This window comes from Pituophis catenifer, unplaced genomic scaffold (assembly GCF_029215685.1).
Source record: "Pituophis catenifer annectens isolate HBS135680 unplaced genomic scaffold, rPitCat1.0.hap2 SCAF_2, whole genome shotgun sequence".
Taxonomy (NCBI): domain Eukaryota; kingdom Metazoa; phylum Chordata; class Lepidosauria; order Squamata; family Colubridae; genus Pituophis; species Pituophis catenifer.
In genome coordinates this window covers 231,720,017-231,737,360 of record NW_027256882.1, presented here as the reverse complement: position 1 = coordinate 231,737,360, position 17,344 = coordinate 231,720,017, and the positions used below count along the sequence as shown (strand labels likewise).

At 37.6% G+C, this 17,344-nt stretch overlaps 1 protein-coding gene across 4 annotated transcripts in view; it reads left to right on the top strand.

Annotated features, from left to right (window-relative positions):
• The window catches only part of LOC139313199 (transducin-like enhancer protein 1), a 72,749-nt gene extending 55,626 nt beyond the window's left edge, over positions 1–17,123 (top strand). For all 4 annotated transcript variants that reach the window (XM_070938654.1, XM_070938652.1, XM_070938653.1 and 1 more), the window contains 6 exons: positions 6,247–6,496; positions 7,063–7,310; positions 14,307–14,454; positions 15,083–15,233; positions 16,299–16,375; positions 16,569–17,123. In XM_070938654.1, coding sequence (XP_070794755.1) covers positions 6,247–6,496; positions 7,063–7,310; positions 14,307–14,454; positions 15,083–15,233; positions 16,299–16,375; positions 16,569–16,676 — 982 coding nt within the window. In that variant the 3' untranslated portion in view covers positions 16,677–17,123. The remainder of the gene's footprint in view (positions 1–6,246; positions 6,497–7,062; positions 7,311–14,306; positions 14,455–15,082; positions 15,234–16,298; positions 16,376–16,568) is intronic.
• The last annotated feature ends 221 nt before the right edge of the window (positions 17,124–17,344 follow it).

Here is a 17,344-nt window from a genome sequence, read left to right as displayed (position 1 = left end):
TTTTAATTTTTAAAATTTTTTATTAATAATTCAAATTTAAAAAACAAAGGACATGGTTTGACATTTCTAACATTTCAATCTAATTCAAATTAATAAATAATATATTCCTTAATCTATACACAAATTTGCATATATCTTACTTCATTACATGTCAAGCATACTACGTAATTCCTCCTAAACGACTATATCCATATCCAATAAATTTACACTACACCTTCTTCTTGGCATTCTTCCTCTTGTCTAACCATTCATAAAATTTAGTCCAGATTTCATAATATATTGATTCATTTTTATTTTTGAGTTACAAAGTGAGTCTGTCCATTTCTGCACAATTGAAGATTTTACATATCACTTCTTATTGTGCTAGCCTGGTTTTGCTGCCTCTCTAATTAATATAAAGTAATACTAGCAAGCATAATCCTAACATTACGACATTATGTTATTATATTATTATAATATAATAACATTATGATGTGATGGCTCAGTGGCTAAGACTGGGCTTGTCAATCGAAAGGTGGGCACTTCAAATCCCTAGTGCTGCGTAACGGGGTGAGCTCCTGTTACTTGTCCCGGCTTCTCCCAACCTAGCGGTTCGAAAGCACGTAAAAAACGCAAGTAGAAAAATAGGGACCACCTTTGGTGGGAAGGTAACAGCGTTCCATGCGCCTTTGGCGTTTAGTCATGCCGGCCACATGACCATGGAGATGTCTTCGGACAGCGCTGGCTCTTCGGCTTTGAAACGGAGATGAGCACCGCCCCCTAGAGTCGGGAATGACAAACCTTTATCTTTACCTTAATACCAGCAAGCATAATCCTAACACAACTGAGTCCTACCTCCAGAGAAGAGTCTTTTCTAGGAGAATTCCAGTTTGCAAAGTTCCATTGTCTCCCGATCTGGGGAAGAGCAGTCTCCTTGACAAAATTGCAGGCACCTGAGCTGCCTTCCTTGCCTGCCATTTGAACCTTTTCCCCAGGGCAGAGTTGCCAGTAAAGCTGCAATCTTGACACAGGTGTGGGAGGAGAATGGGGGAGTTGTGAGTTTTGGAGTTCTGCAGCTGCTAACAAACAGAGTACACAACCAAATGAAAGAAGGAGTTTTTCCTTCAGAGAGGGAGTGAATGGTCCTCAGAAAAAATACAAAGGGCCCAGCAAGAGAAAGCACAACTTGGAAAGGTGCAAGAGTTTTACATCCTGGCCATTAAAAAGCAACAATAAAGAAGAAAGAAAAGTAGAAGAAAACACAATTAAGACAACTAGTTTTGTAAGAAGAAAACAGAGCTATATAATAGTTAAGAGTACAGAGCAAACAAACAAAAGTTGTTATAGTAATAGAATAGAGACAGAGGTAGTGGGAAGTGTATGTTTGCATATATCTTGTGCATGATTTTTGTAATTCACCCTTACAAAATAAAAAAAAATCCTTCCTTCCTTATAGAGAGATATAATGGAAAACCCCTAATGTAGGAACTAGTGCTTTTGTATCTCTCCTAGGTCTGAGTCAATCTAATGATTGGATGTGGTTTAAAAAGAACCCCTGGCAATATCCCACACATATCGAAAAAGGAACTCTTTAGAAGCAGCAAAACTGTGCTGTCCCAGTTAGCATTTTTCTTCTGTTTCCTGCCCAGAAGAGCTCAAGTTTTCCTCTGAAAGTCAACAGTGAGGGAACTCTTCACTTGAATCTCTGTCTCTCTCCCCCTCCCCCAGGAATCTTTCTCAATATCTTGGATCAGTAGCCTAGACTTTGAGGTATAATTTGAAGACTACTTCCCTAAACAAAGAGAATATGGCTTAATAAGAACCTGATGGAATATACAAAGATCCAGGTCTATAGAGCCTGCATCCTGAGCACACTCTTGTACTGCAGTGAATCTTGGACCCTCTACGCATAGCAGGAGAGAAAGTTGAACACCTTTCATATGCGCTGATGAATTCTTGGCATCACCTGGCAGGACAAAGTTCCAAATAGCACAGTCTTGGAATGTGCTGGAATTTCTAGTATGTATACACTATTGAAACAGCGACATCTACGCTGGCTGGGCATGTCGTGAGAGTGGCTGATGGTCGGATTCTGAAAGATCTCCTGTATGGAGAATTAGTGCAGGGAAAGCGCCTCAGAGGGAGATCACAGCTGCGATATAAGGATATCTGCAAGAGGGACCTAAAGGCCCTGGGAATGGACATTAACAACTGGGAAACCTTGACCTCCGATCGTTCAGCTTGGAGGCTAAAGACGCAGCATGGCCTTCTCCAATTCGAAGAGACACTTGTTTGGCAGGCTGAGGCAAAGAGGCAGTCCCGGAACCAGCGAAATCTGGGGGCTGGGCAGGGGAAAGAATGTATCTGCCCTCAGTGTGGAAGGGATTGCCACTCTCAAATTGGCCTTTTTAGTCACACTAGATGCTTTTTTAGGACCTCTTTCCAGAGCACGATACCATAGTCTCTTGAGACTGAAGGATGCCAATGCCAATGACTTCCTTAAATTCTTCTTCTTGCTGATCTGGGCCTTAGAAAAATGAAGAGGAATTATTATTTTTTTAAAAAACTTCCTGTGAAACCTTATAAAACGCTCAACAGAAATTAGGCAGGGTCAATGTTCTCTAGAGAATCATAACATCCTTATCTTTTAAAAACCCCTTTTGCTAAAAAAAATAAACAGCTGCAGGTATTTATATGCCTTTCCTTTATAGCCTATGGATTATTTTTTTCCCAAATCAAATCACAAAGTGTCTTGAATCAAAATCACTTTATCTCTGAATCTCAGACCACCAAATCATACCAAAGCTGATCTGCAGAGGCCTGTTATTTATAACTTGTTAGTTATTTGATTCAGCGTGGTGTTAGTATCCCTGGAGCACTCCAGATATCTAAGAACTGAAGTCCTGTTTTCTAGGATCCTTTCTGAGATTTGATCTGGGCTTAAATTGTAAATGTGGAATGTTATGCATCCTATCAGTTCTTCGTTACCTACAATACACATACACACCCAAATCATCATAAAAGAATTCTGTTTTGTTTTCTTTCTCCAATTGCATGTCTATCTCAGCAGGCAAGTTTCTGTATATTATGTATTAATGATATATTCTGGATTTTGATGGCAGTTTTTACTTTTTTGTTTTTATTTAAAATACTAATGTTTGGACTTTTGATGGGGGATTTCTTTTTTTCTTTGACAGTTCTTTTCTTTGATGCAAAACATTCAGTTAAGCTGAAAAGTAAAATCTTCATGAATCAGGATCTGAGAACTTCAGGGTCATAAAAGCCCCAGATCTTCTGGCTATTATTCCCCAATCTTGTTTCTTTGTTTGAACTAAATAATAATAATACTACCTGGTTCCTTTCTCTTTGACTGCTACACAAAATATACCCACTGTATATTATTTCTGCCTTAAAAAAGCTGCTTCTTTCTTAGTCTTTGTGTACTATATAAATAGACATGATAAACTTTGAAAATCCTGGATGCTGAGTTGATCTCCTTTCATTATTTGCTTTTGAAACTAGATTGACGCTACGCCTGATCACCCCAAGGCAGCAGGATGTCTTCAGTTACCCATAGCAACTTTCTGATGTTATAGCCTTATCTGTGATAGATAAGTCTATTGAAAATTTCTGGTGTAGGAGTTCAGATAATGCCCTGTGTACTGCAAATTTATATTGACAGCAGGAGAGTTTTCAGCTTGAGTTTGAAAACTAGTTCCTTTCAGGCACACAAATCAGGATGTCACATTGAATTTATTTGGCAAATGAAATGCAGGATCCTTGCTATGTCTCTTCTTGACTGGAGGAGGTTTGCCACTTTCATTCATAGTTCAAGAAGTCAATAGGATGGAGCGTGTGTGCATGGATGTGAATTTGTGTTTGTTCAATATATATTGTTCTCTTTCTAGCAAAATGGATTTCTGAACTAACAAGACATTTACGATAGAAATAGGTTCTGGTTGCTCAAAATAACAGTAATGAGAACAATAATGTTTTTTAGCTTGACAAGATTCTAAGAGAAACTAAGGCACATGACTGTTCCTATCCACCACCTCCTCCTCACATCTGGGCTTCCAGATGCTGATTAATTTCAACTATCATTTTTATCATTTATTTTTTACTTATTTATTAAATTAATATGCCACTATCTATTTGGCAAATGGCTATGGATGGCTTACAAAAATATTCCTGCCCACTGACTATGCTGGGGCAGGGGCTGATGAAATTTGGAGTCCAACAACAGAGAACATCAGAAACTCCATCCCCATAAAACTTGTAGCTACTGATTTATTCTAATACAAGACTTGTTTTGTATTCTATATAGATTGTGATCTCAAAATTTTCTTGCATGCATTTTATTGGATGAAGGAAGTGGCATGCGGTTGTGGTGATCTTTTTACGATGAAGAATAGTGTTTCAGATTAGACATAATATCTTTAATATATTTTTAGGTTCTTGGATTGAGAATGTACTTTTATGGCTCTTTGCTACATTATTGTCCATTCCTTGTTCATGTCACATTTTGATATTTCAGTTATTGATTAAACACTTCAATCTGCATGGAGAAGTTGGCTTAATTTATGTTTATAAACTAGAATGTGCAATCAGGAACATATCCTGGTTCCTAAGCAGATAAAAGACAACAATTTCCCAGTTACTTTAATGATACATTTTGATTATATTAGTCCTGAAAAATTGTATTATAGTCATGTGGTAAGATCATGAATGATAGTCAGATCTTATATCTGAACAAGGCCAATATTTCATGCTTGATCAACTAATTAAAAATCTGCAAAATCTTTAGACACATGTCTGGAAGGAAATTTATTTTTATTTATATGTTGAAGATGATAGTTACTGTATATGGTTCTTTTTGTTATAGTTTTCAAATTCAGGAGAGACCTCTAAAAGCTAGTGGTAAATGAAAATATAATATGGATGGGGACAGGAAAAGAGGCTTTTGTTTCCTATTTTTTTTCTTTGGTGCATATCTGAAATGCTTAGGGCTTCTGACTTAATGAGTGTATTGATTTCATCATACATACATGTAACTTTGATCTTGGCCTAGGTGGCATATTTTTTAATAAATTTTAAGAACTTTAGTAGCAGAACTACAGGTGATCCTCGACTTATGACCAAATTGAACCCAAAATTTATGTTGCTAAGTGAGAAATTTGTTAAGTGAGTTTTGCCATATTTTACGATTTTGCTTATCACCTTTGTTAACTGAATCACTGAAGTTGTTAAGTTAGTAACATGGTTGTTAAGTGAATCTGGTTTCCCCATTGACTTTGCTTTTCAGAAGGTTGCAAAAGGAGATCACATGATCCCAGGACACTACAACCGTCATAAATGTAAGTCAGTTGTCAAGCATCGGAATATAAATCACATGACCATGGGGATGCTGCAAGGTCATAAGTGTGAAAATGATCATAAGTAACTTTTTTCAGTGCTGTTATAACTTTGAACGGTCACCAAATGAACTTTTGTAAGTCGAGGACTACCTGTATTAGATAGAATTAGGATATAATCAAATTTCAGTGATCTTTATTGAAGAATTCAGACAAGTCATTCCCGCAATAAATACATTCTATTCTATGTATTTAGCCTCTAGGAACTGGTTAATGAAGCTCTAGAAAACTGTTGACAGGGTAGGAAAAGTATTTGAACTGAAAAGGCGCATCAGCTCAGAATTGATTAATGTCACTGTGAAAAATAAACTATGTTATCTGTTCTGTGCTACTGATTTCCTTTGTTCAGATAGAAACAGCTTTAGGTAATCCTCAACTTAAAACCAGAATTGAGAACTTCTATCACTAAAAGATGTGGTCATTCAGCAAGTCACACCCAATGACCTCTTTTGCTGTGGTTGTTAAACAAATCCAATGTCCTCCATTGACTGTCTCAGAAGCCCTCTGGGAAGGTTGTAAATGGCAATCATGTCACACACACACACACACACACACACACACACACACACACACACACACAGAATGTTACAACTATCATAAATCCCAAGTGCCTGATTTTTGATCACATGACCCAGGGGCGCGGCAGTGACCGTAAGCATGAGTACTGATTGTAATTCACTTTTCAGTGCCATCATAATTTTGAACGGTTGATAAATGAATGGTCATAAGTCGAGGGTTACCTGCATTCCATAGCATGTTGCAGATAGATGTACACTCACAGTTTGAAATGTGTCAATGATTTGACCTTTGTTTTTCTTCCCCTGCTGTCTGCCACTTTCTTCTCTTCCCTACCCAGAGCATATTCGTTTCACGTTACTGCAGATGGCCAGATGCAGCCAGTTCCTTTCCCTCCAGATGCTCTCATTGGACCGGGAATACCTCGGCATGCTCGCCAGATCAATACCTTGAACCATGGGGAAGTGGTTTGTGCTGTTACCATAAGCAATCCAACAAGACATGTGTATACTGGTGGAAAAGGCTGTGTCAAAGTCTGGGATATCAGCCAACCTGGCAATAAGAGTCCTGTTTCTCAACTGGACTGTCTGGTAAGAAATTCTGAATAAAGATGGTTTCATTGAAATCCAATAGTAAAACCTGGGTTCAGATAAGCTTACTTTAGTCTTGAGGTTATTTCTACCATAAAAACAATAATTTTGATGAAATGTACTTAGAAGCAAGCTATAAATAATTTGTTCCACTGTATCTTTACTTCCACCATATTACAAGATACCAATGTTGCCAAAAATACACGTTGTTCAGCTGCAGTGCTTCAAGTAGCTTAACTTAAAATGCAGTGCATCTGCCACAGAGAAGAACTATCTTATTGCAGTTTCTAAGAAAATGGAATTGTTTGTAGCACTGTATTTTCTAGATGCTTATGGAAGTTTTACTAATGTGTGTTTTAAAAGTGAAAATGTTGACAATTGTTTTTAGTTTATGGATTGGAATCTATAATAGCGCCTTACTTTTCCCATCTCTTTTTTATTTTTGGATTATTTATCCGTATCAGAGAGAGGTCCTATAATCTCTTTCTTGAAGTGGTTTGAAATAAGAAAAATATCATAGCCCATTAGTGCATTATATACATTTGAGGCCATGTGTTTTTCTCCAGAATAGAGATAACTACATTCGGTCTTGTAAGCTACTTCCCGATGGATGCACTCTGATCGTTGGTGGGGAAGCCAGCACGTTATCCATTTGGGACCTGGCAGCGCCCACTCCACGTATAAAAGCAGAGTTGACATCTTCGGCTCCTGCCTGCTATGCTCTAGCAATCAGCCCTGATTCCAAGGTGTGCTTCTCCTGCTGTAGCGATGGGAACATTGCAGTATGGGACCTACACAATCAGACCCTGGTCAGGTTAGTTGCTGTACTTTATCCATTTGAAACTACTCTGAAAGCTACTTTTATATAGATGTACTCCAGCTGCCACTGATTTTTCAGAATGAAAAGTTTGAGGACATCAAAAGTTTTTAGGATTGTATGTTTCAGTTTCAGAAGAAAATCTGTGGCATTCAGTTGTCTGGATGCTTTTATTTGGGAAACAAAACCTTATGAGTGGGAAGCCATATTTTTATGGATAATGTCTTCTAAAATCTCAGAAGCCAGTGAGATGCCATGAAAAAAAATCCCAGAAATCAGTAATGTGGTTTATACTTTTCTAATGCTATCAAAATGATTATAAGCAGTGAGAAAAATGAGTTGTATGATTTTGTTTGAAACTGAGATTTTCTTTGTGTCAAATCTGATTGTTGTGGCTTCAAATTGTACTATAAACCTGGAAGCACAATGTCCTACTATTTCTTCTGTTTCATTTTCAAAAACAACAGTTCAAACATTTGAGAAAGTACATCATTAGCTACTTATATATAATTTATTTATAGCCTTTGTTTTCTTACTTAGAATGGAAACTAACACCAATTCTCAATTTCTGTACTTGCTTTGAGCAAAGGTACATTTTTTTTTTGGTGATTGTTGTACTTGTCTGGCCAAGGCAGGGAGTGAGTTTTATTCTAGAGAATATTTATTTGTCACCATTTGTAAATAAATGACATTCCTGTCTTAAGAAAAGAAAGCTGGCTGTTAGCCATCTTGTCTTCCAGAAACACTGCAGGTGTGCTGTGCAAACACTTGAAAATGCTGAGTGTTAAGAATATTTATAGCTTGTTTTCAGGTTATCTAGTTATTTTCAGTTGTACAATGCATACCTTGTATCAAGGAAAACTACAGGCAGTCCTTGTACTTTTTTCTACCCTTCCCTGTTGAGGATCAAGAGTGGATCCTCAACAGTTCAAAGTTATGATGGAAAAAGTGACAACCCATTCCTGAAGTTACAATAGTCACACTGACTTGATTGGTATGTAAGTACAAATAATCAGTGACTGAAGGATTTCCCATTCAATTAGCCTCCACCAGGGATAACTGATAACATTAAGAGTGAAATGATGGCAAACTTGTTACATAATTAACCTCTTTTATAATGTGCCTGATCAAGAGTGGATCCTCTATTGACATTCTTCATCCATTTTTCCATCATACTTTAATAGCTTTTCATTCTCCAGTGGGCTCTTTTAATTTGAGTTCCTACTCCACCTGACCTCTTAATTCCTCAGTCATCTTTCTTAATTCAGTTACATGTGGGACTTCTGCTTATTTTGAACTACTACTCTATTGATGCTGGCTTCAGGCTCTTCTGTAGCTTTGTTGACATATGCTATTCCTGGTTACATATTCTTAAGAACATGTTCTTGAACGTGAGCCAAGTGGCGCTATAACTTGCACTTCTATAAAAAAAATGGGCAAAGAAGTCCTGACCACAGAGCTTCTACCTGCTGTCCAAGCAGGAACCATAAATCTATGTGGACCAACAAAGTATAGACTAGATCTTCTAAGACAGGGCTCCCCAATCCCCAGGCCACAGCAAGTTTGGAACCAGGCCACGGAAAGTGTTGGGAGAGCATGTGTATATGTGCAATTCCCCTTGTGTGAGTGGCGGGTGCTTGTACTCATGCATGCAGCTCCCCTTGTGCGAGTGATAGGCACTTATGTTCACATGCGAAGCTCCCCTTGTGTGAGCAGCAAATGGAGCTGTACGCACACATTCACGACTCACACAGAACCATCCCCTCTTTCCAAGGCAGAAAGATTGGGGACCGCTGTTCTAGGGAAAGTATAACTCTTGGTAGGTAGATATTTCTGGACAGACAAGATAGTTATGAATGAGAAGTAACTCCACCCAGTTACACACCGTTTCTTGGTACCCAATCTGTTACAGCCACCAGATACTGATTCAAAACTTCCATAGGAGCTGATTGTAACTTTGTATAATTGACTATCAGCATGTCAATTTAAAAAAATATAAATACACAAAAAGAGAAAGAGAACAAAAATGCTGCCTCCAAAGATTGGGGACTGCAAACTGGCTCTTCTACTTGAGTTGATAGTTCCATTTAATATATTTTATGAAAGCTTTGTTCTGTACTTATTCCAATGTGAAATATAAAAGGGTCAGTCCTTTTCCCCATGATATTTACATCCAAGCGACTACCCATCAGTTTGAAGTTAGTGGTTAGGGTTAGGCAGTGGTGGGTTGCCCCCAGTTTGGACTGGTTTGTAAGAACCGGTAGTAAAACCAGCAGGAGGCTTCGCCCAGTGACCCGGACATCATCATAGGTGATCTGTGCACGTGCAGAAGCAAGCGCGCACGGGCACAATGCGAACCAGTAGTAAAGGTAAGTAGAACCCACCCCTGGGATTGGATCCAATATCAATATTAATGTTGGCTTTTATAATTTGTTCAGATTACATTTAGGAGTTATATTCCTAAAACATTTCTAAATATATATATAAATCAACATGTTAAAAGTTTTAAAGAAGTCCCTTGCTGTACCTTCCTCTGCCCTTCACTGTTGCAATAAATGCCTGACCTCTTGCCCAATTCTGTTCCTCCTCCTTTCATCAGCACTTACCACCCAGGTATCCCATTTGGCCATAATATCCAGGGAATTTCTACAGATGTCACAAAACTCCACTCAGTCCTCCCCATTCAAATAGTTTATTATCATTTATCCACATAGTCGTGCCTTCTGCCATATATTCCAATTTTAGGCATTTTGGTCTACCTACCTACAGCAATGCCAATGAAACCTTCCTCATAGTTCCTAGTGCACTCATGCAATCAATGTATCATAGTAGGACAAGGGTTTCTACTCTCTCTGGTTCCCTCTTTCCATAGTTTGGTCTTCATTTCTCCCTACCTCTCACCTGGGAGCTGAATTCCAAAATCCACCACCAGATTAGCCTGTTCTTTCAACCAGGGCTTCCTGGCCATTTGAAGTTCCTTCCATTCTCTATCTTCAGCCAGTGTCAGATCAGCTTGGGCTTGGGCTTTCTACTGTTCCCATTACTTTTCTAGCGTCTGATCCCAGATTGGGTCTCTCAGTGCCGGCTGTCAAATCTTCATCACAGCCTCCACCTCCTTTACCAACCTCTGCCAGAACTGTGTGTGTGTGCGCGCACGTGTGTGTGCATGTTTTTTTTCCCCTGATTGGGCCTCTTTTTTCTCTCTAGTAGCTGCTGAAATAATAATAGCAGCTTCTATATTTTCCATTCATGACCTTAGTGACTAAGGCCATCAGAAAATTGCTAACCTGAATTATCCCTAATTTCCTCACCACAGCTCTCCAAATCTTATGCCCAAGTCTCATGATTCAATTTTGTATCCATCCATCTCCAATAACACATCCACCATTCCTCACCTTTTGGCCTGACCTTCTGTCAACAACTTCTCATAACATTTAACATTTTCTCATTCTTCTCCTTACAACACAATTCCATTTCTCATTCTCTCCTATGCTTTTCTCCCCACCCGACCCCCATTCCTACAAATTCTCACTGAAAATTAGACTGGATGCCTAATTCAACCCTAACCCTCTTGCTAGCCAAAACAGCTTCTACCCAAGGCAATAAAAAAACTATAACAAAACTTTCATTTATCTGCACTATATTCTGGCACCTCTCTCATTGTTTTGCCTGTCCTGTCATGAAGCTTATTGAAAATTTAAAATTACCCTTTAGACTGTCAGAACTCTCTTCCTGTTGCCTTAGTGTGAAATCAAAAACCTTTTTGTTATGATACCTTGAATACTAGTTTGATAGCATCTAATCTTGAAGGTCTAGGAGCTTCAGTCTCCTGGCATTAAATACTTTGTATTGTGATAGGCTAATCTCCCCCATCACACACACACACATTTAACAGTTTGTTAAATGTAAGACAATTTAAGTTAATTAAATTTAAGACTATCCTCAAATAATTGTCAACTTAAGTGTAAATGAATGAAACAGCTCTCAAACCATTCACTTACCTAAAGGATAAATAAAAATCAGAATTAGCTCAAATAATGTTCTGTTTTTCTTGGTGCCTTTGTTGGTTTCTAGACAGGGGTTTCTTCCTCCTCCCTTTTTTAGGTTATGTGGCTTCTTTTTGCAGACAACCTCTAATATTTCCAAGCTTGCAAGGCTGGTGTGTAATTAGCATAATGCTCACATAAGTAATTTCCTTCCAAGCCTTCAAGATTAAAAGAAAGAATGTTTTGGTACACCTTGGTGGGAGTGCTTTGGCAAGGCAGAAACTTTTAACAGTCCAAAATAGCTTTGTAATATGACAGTGTTTGGTGGACCACAAAACCAACTATTCATATATCACACAAAAAACTGGCAGTGATGCACAATAAATCTCAGCAAGCACAGCTGACATTTGCACCTGCCTTCATAATGAGAGGCTATTTAAAGCATCGGCATTTGGCCACTTAAGCATTTCTGGACACTTACAGACTGAATGAGTCATCTTAATTACAAGCAGGACTGTGAACCTTATACTGATGGGCCAAAAATCAAATTAATTTAAGTTCTGCAGCTTGTGTATTTTTTTTTAAAGAAAATGGACAGCTCTGTGTTTAATTTATTCTTTTTTATGCCCATAAAGTAGAATAGCAAAAAGTTGAAGGCATTGAAAACTCAATGATACCTATATTCATAAGTTATTTGATAATATTGATGCTATCAACCGATGCTGTGCATTTCTACTTTTGCCATGCCAAATTTTTAGTCACATACAGTGTATGCATCTTATTTATAAGCTATAGCATCAATAATTGTCTTTGGGAGCAACACATTTAGATGTTTGACTCGCCCAAGTACTATTGAAATCAGGTTAACTTGAAATAGTTGTCCAGTTACCACCTTTGAATATAATTTACATGGCACTGTGCATTATACTGGAAAGTTTTGGCCAGTATTTCAAGCGGAAATTATTATTTATATCTGCCTTTATCTTCTGTATCTCTTTTTTTCTTCATCTGTAATTACAAATGGGTTTGGGCTTTACTTATGCAAGTGCTAATTACACAGTAGATCAGATCCTTTGAAAAGGGAATGTGGTACTGAAATATAAGATATGTATATTGGAAAAAAGACAAAACGGCAATAAAACATTTTTCAAATTCTTTCATGGCTTTCCTTTTTGAATAATTGTCACTTTCCTTCAATGCCTTGGAACTTTTTCACTACCTTAGAAAAACAATCTGATTCAGCATTGACATTCTTAATTTGACTGTTTTATTTTTAAAATGCAACTAAAAATAACATCTGGAGGCCATTCGTGGCCTCGAGTGGTAGTTTTAATGTTTCCTCTGTTTGAAATCCTTTTTCCTTTTTTTTTTTTGGTATATTTTTAATCATGCTCTTAATAAAACAATACAGGTGCTCTCTCACATTGTGTGTAGGATGAGGGAAGCCAAAACTTACACAATAGTAGCACAAAACATCTGAAGCTTTTTCATGTTAGTGTTTACTACAATAGGTGCTAATTATATGACTAAGCCAATTGAGTGAATGGGTACAAGAGGAATGAATCTAAAAAAAATACTTTGTCATGAAGTTATCTCATAACATGACTCCAAAGTACAAGCAATTAATAGTTGGATAAGATTCTATTTAAATGACATATATTCTACATGTATAAAGTTTTGGAGGGGAAATACTTCTACTTTAGTTTATGTGGCTGACAGAAAAAACAAAGTTTAAATCCCCATAGTGAGCTTCTAAAAGCAAAGGTCTCTGCTCAGTGTCATGTAACATATTTAAGTTGTGCTTTGGGAATAATTTGGATATTTATTTTGAAATACAAACATAGCATTATTTTCAGCCTTTTAAAGCAACTGCATCTTTTTCAGAATCATAGAGCTGCACCTTTTCCAAATTACTTCTGAAGGGCTATTCAACCCTATTGTTGAACCACCTGAGTTCTTGCCCAGTTTTCTGAGCATAAGTATTGGTTGAACTTGTGATTCATTCAGCCTTACCTGCAGTCAAGTTGTAGAAATGAAAGGAGTACACTGACTGATAACCCCTTTCACTTTCAGAGAGAGAGCGAGAGAGCCTCTAGGACAGGGGTGTCAAACTCACGGCCCTTGGGCCGGATGCATCACATGCTGACCACGCCCACCCCCAATTTAGCGAAGGGGGGAAAAGTTGTGATACATCATGTGATGACAACATGTTGTCAGGAGTTTGACACCCTTGCTCTAGGGTCTATCAAGCCGATTCATAGCTTATCCCAGGATAGTAGTTCTTCAGCTGCTGTTATGTCATGGAACTAAAGCTAATTGCTGATGGGAAAAAAAAGCAAGCCCTTTAAACATTCAATCTTAGGGTATAATATATACTTGAGTAAGTTTTTATTACTGAGAACAAGGGCTTTCACACATAAAATTTATATTAAAATTATAACCATTTAAAATGTAAAATGTTGAATAATGATGACAGACTTAGGTCAGAGTTTTGCAAGGCTTAGTCAGGTCGTGTTTCTGGATAGCTTCCTCCTTGTGTTTATGTAGCCAAATCTTTTAAGCATTTAAAAAAATGTCCTTGATTCGGCAGCTCCACAAAGCCTATAAATAACTGGCTTTCTCTGTGAGCCAATTTGCCTTTTGTATATTGAGTTTAGCTTGGTAATCTGTTCAATTTTTATTTCCAGGTGTTGTGGTAGTGAATTACAGCTTTTCAAAGAGTCTTCCACCTTTTACAGATCAATGCACACATATGTTTGGTTCTCATTACCCAAATTTGCGGTTCATTCCATGTGCTTTGGCACCTGCAAAAAAAAAAAAAAGCCACAAAAAACCTTGCATACAGGGAGCTCATTTCACAGTAGGGAAGGGTGCAAGATTGCTGCTTCATGCACATTAGCTAATGCAGAGAAGATGATACTCAGGCAGCATCCAAAACTAACAACACAACAGTGTTTACCTTGAGTTCTGGCAGGAAATCATTATTCAATCTGGTTTGTTTTATCAGGCAATTCCAGGGCCACACAGATGGAGCCAGCTGTATTGACATTTCTAATGATGGTACCAAGCTCTGGACGGGAGGCCTGGACAACACTGTCAGATCCTGGGACTTGAGAGAAGGAAGGCAGCTCCAGCAGCATGACTTCACATCCCAGGTGTCTTTTATTTTCTTAAAGCATTTCTAAGACAGTGAATAATACACATTTCAATTCCTTCATATACTGGATACATTTAGTAACTCTGGGAGGAGACCAAACATTTGTCTCAGAAGTACTGCTTAACTGTGTTCACAATTTAACCTTATTATCTATATAGGTTATTATAGTCTCAAGCTACTATTAAGAAAGCCATTTATTAGAGGATAAACACCACTTCTAACAAGGATGTATTTAGGAATTTATACCACCTGTTTGTGACAATTTCTTTGGGGAAAAAGAGTATTTCCTATACAATCTTTAAAACTGTGAGTGCATGTATAAATCTTATTTGGCATTTTCAATTAGGCTAGGTGAAAGGAGAATAAAATGCAGCAAAATGCCTTCATAGGTGACAAGCCTGTTTAGCACTGGTCCAACTATTCTGGGATTAATATATACATATTATAAATGTATATTGGTCCTGATTTCAAGCTCTAAATCATTATCCTATGTTTCAGAATATATGCAAAACAGTTTCCATTTCTCTCTCCCTGCACCCCATCCCACTCTTTCTCTCCCTCTCTCTCATTGTTTACCCTTTTTGCTGGGATGGGATTGTAAATAGCTCTCTCTTTTTATTTTAAAGATATTTTCCCTTGGCTATTGTCCCACTGGTGAATGGCTGGCTGTGGGAATGGAAAGCAGTAATGTGGAAGTACTGCATGTAAATAAGCCAGACAAATACCAGCTTCATCTGCATGAAAGCTGTGTGCTATCACTCAAGTTTGCCTACTGTGGTAAGTTAGAGGAATAATGTCTAACAGCTATCAACATCTGTATAAATTAGCCATAGCTACCCTTAAAAGAAGGCAAGGCACTTGGATATTTTCATTCCACTTTGCTTTAAGAAGTAGAAAATAAATGTAGCTCTCTTCTTGGTGGTTCTCCCAGCAATGATGTGAGAAGATTTACAAAATAATAATATAGTGGATAGGGTGACTGTACGATATTCTTAGCCACCTGCAGGAAGTTTGCAAATTTGGAGTACTCTTTGACTTGCAATTCCTGCTGGATCAATTTGTGGAGTCTTTTGCCAATTTTAACTGATATGCCACTTGCAGCCTTACTTGGAATAGATGGCATGACTACAGTGGTCCATGCCCTTATAAACAACTAAACTGCCGCAAATACTCAACACGGGTCAACTTTTTTTTTTTTTTTAATGATGTGGCCGGCTATCTGGGATGACTTTTTGTGGAGATTTGTATGTCTTTAACATTGTCCTTTTCTGAAGAACTTTGGAGGCATTGATGTGCTTTCGTTTTATTTGTCAGATACCTATCTTTCTATATACATTGGGTTTTTTTACTTTTCTGACCTTATGAACCATTGAGAATCCTGTGATTGCAGCAGGATATAAAATTGATAAATATACAATAGAATCAAAGCAACATCTCAAAACAGCTGATAGCATAGAGTTTTCCTTGCTTGTGAAGCTAAAACATGTTGAAGCTCCAAAGTTTTGATACTCACTGGACCTGTCAGTTACGGCCTTTTAGTTAAATCTTGTATTTCAATCACTTCATAAGAATCACTTGAACAGTTGATTTCAGAAACTCCGTGGCTTACTTATGCCAGCAAGCATTTGTCAAAATGAAAAGTTGCATTAAGTTTTGTGAAGTGTTCTTTGACACTTTTTCATACTTTCTCTTCCCCTTGTCCTCTTCTCTCCCTTGTGATGTTGGAGTCACAAACTTGCTTGCATTAAGTAAGCCTGGAAACAATTCAGAAGAGAGCTTTTATGAATACAGTGTATGTCTATGTAGTATGTCTAAGTGTTCTCATTAATGATCATTTTCCAGGCAAATGGTTTGTAAGTACCGGGAAAGATAATCTCCTAAATGCCTGGAGGACCCCATATGGTGCCAGTATATTCCAGGTAAGAACTATAATTTGCATATAAAATAAGTTTAAAAACAGAATTCTTTGAGATGACATGTCATTTTCAACCTTTAAAAATGACATGTTGCACTCACATTAGAATTTAAATCTTGATGCATTGTGGGTAGGAGCAAGGGAAGAACATAGGTGTGCATACATAGAGCCTTATACTTCTGTTTCTTCTCTCCTAGTCCAAAGAGTCATCTTCTGTGCTCAGCTGTGATATCTCTGTTGATGATAAATACATAGTTACTGGATCTGGAGACAAGAAGGCTACCGTCTATGAAGTTATCTACTGAGAAATTGTGTTGGAAACTTAAAAAGAGTTGAACTGGGCCAAAATGATTTTAAACTGTAGATGTAGAAGGACTCTACTTTTTTAAAATGATGAAACGAAGAACTTGGTTCCCACATCTTCCCATGACGCTCCTCAACATCTAGCAAGAAGGACTAATGTAGCATAGCTTTAATGGATTTAAACAGCAGAGTCTGTTGCAGCCTTTTGGGCCCCTCCTTTATGACATCATAGAATCATGCTCATTGCTTGACGATGTGGGATGACGTTTCAGCACTTGCGGTTCCACCTGCATTCTGTCTTGTGTAGAACAGTGGTATCTTGGATAAACTTGTTTCCTGGTTTTTGCCTCTTGGGATATGGGTTTTTGTATGTTTTGTTGAAGATCAAACATTTGTACAAATTGTAAATATATTTGGTTTATTACAGTAAAGGCTTTAGTATCAATAAACAGTCTCCTTTCTTTCCCCCCACCGATGCCCCTTTAATAATTTAAAAGAAAAAAAATTCAGTATATAGTTGAAAACTTATAAGCTAGGCTAAAACTGGGAAGTATTTGCTAAGGTTTTCTATTTTGAGCACCTGTAAAATCTGTTTAGTAATGTTGCATCCAACAAAGGTAATACAGATCAGTTCAGAAATATATCTATAATTTTATAAAGTGTAGTACTC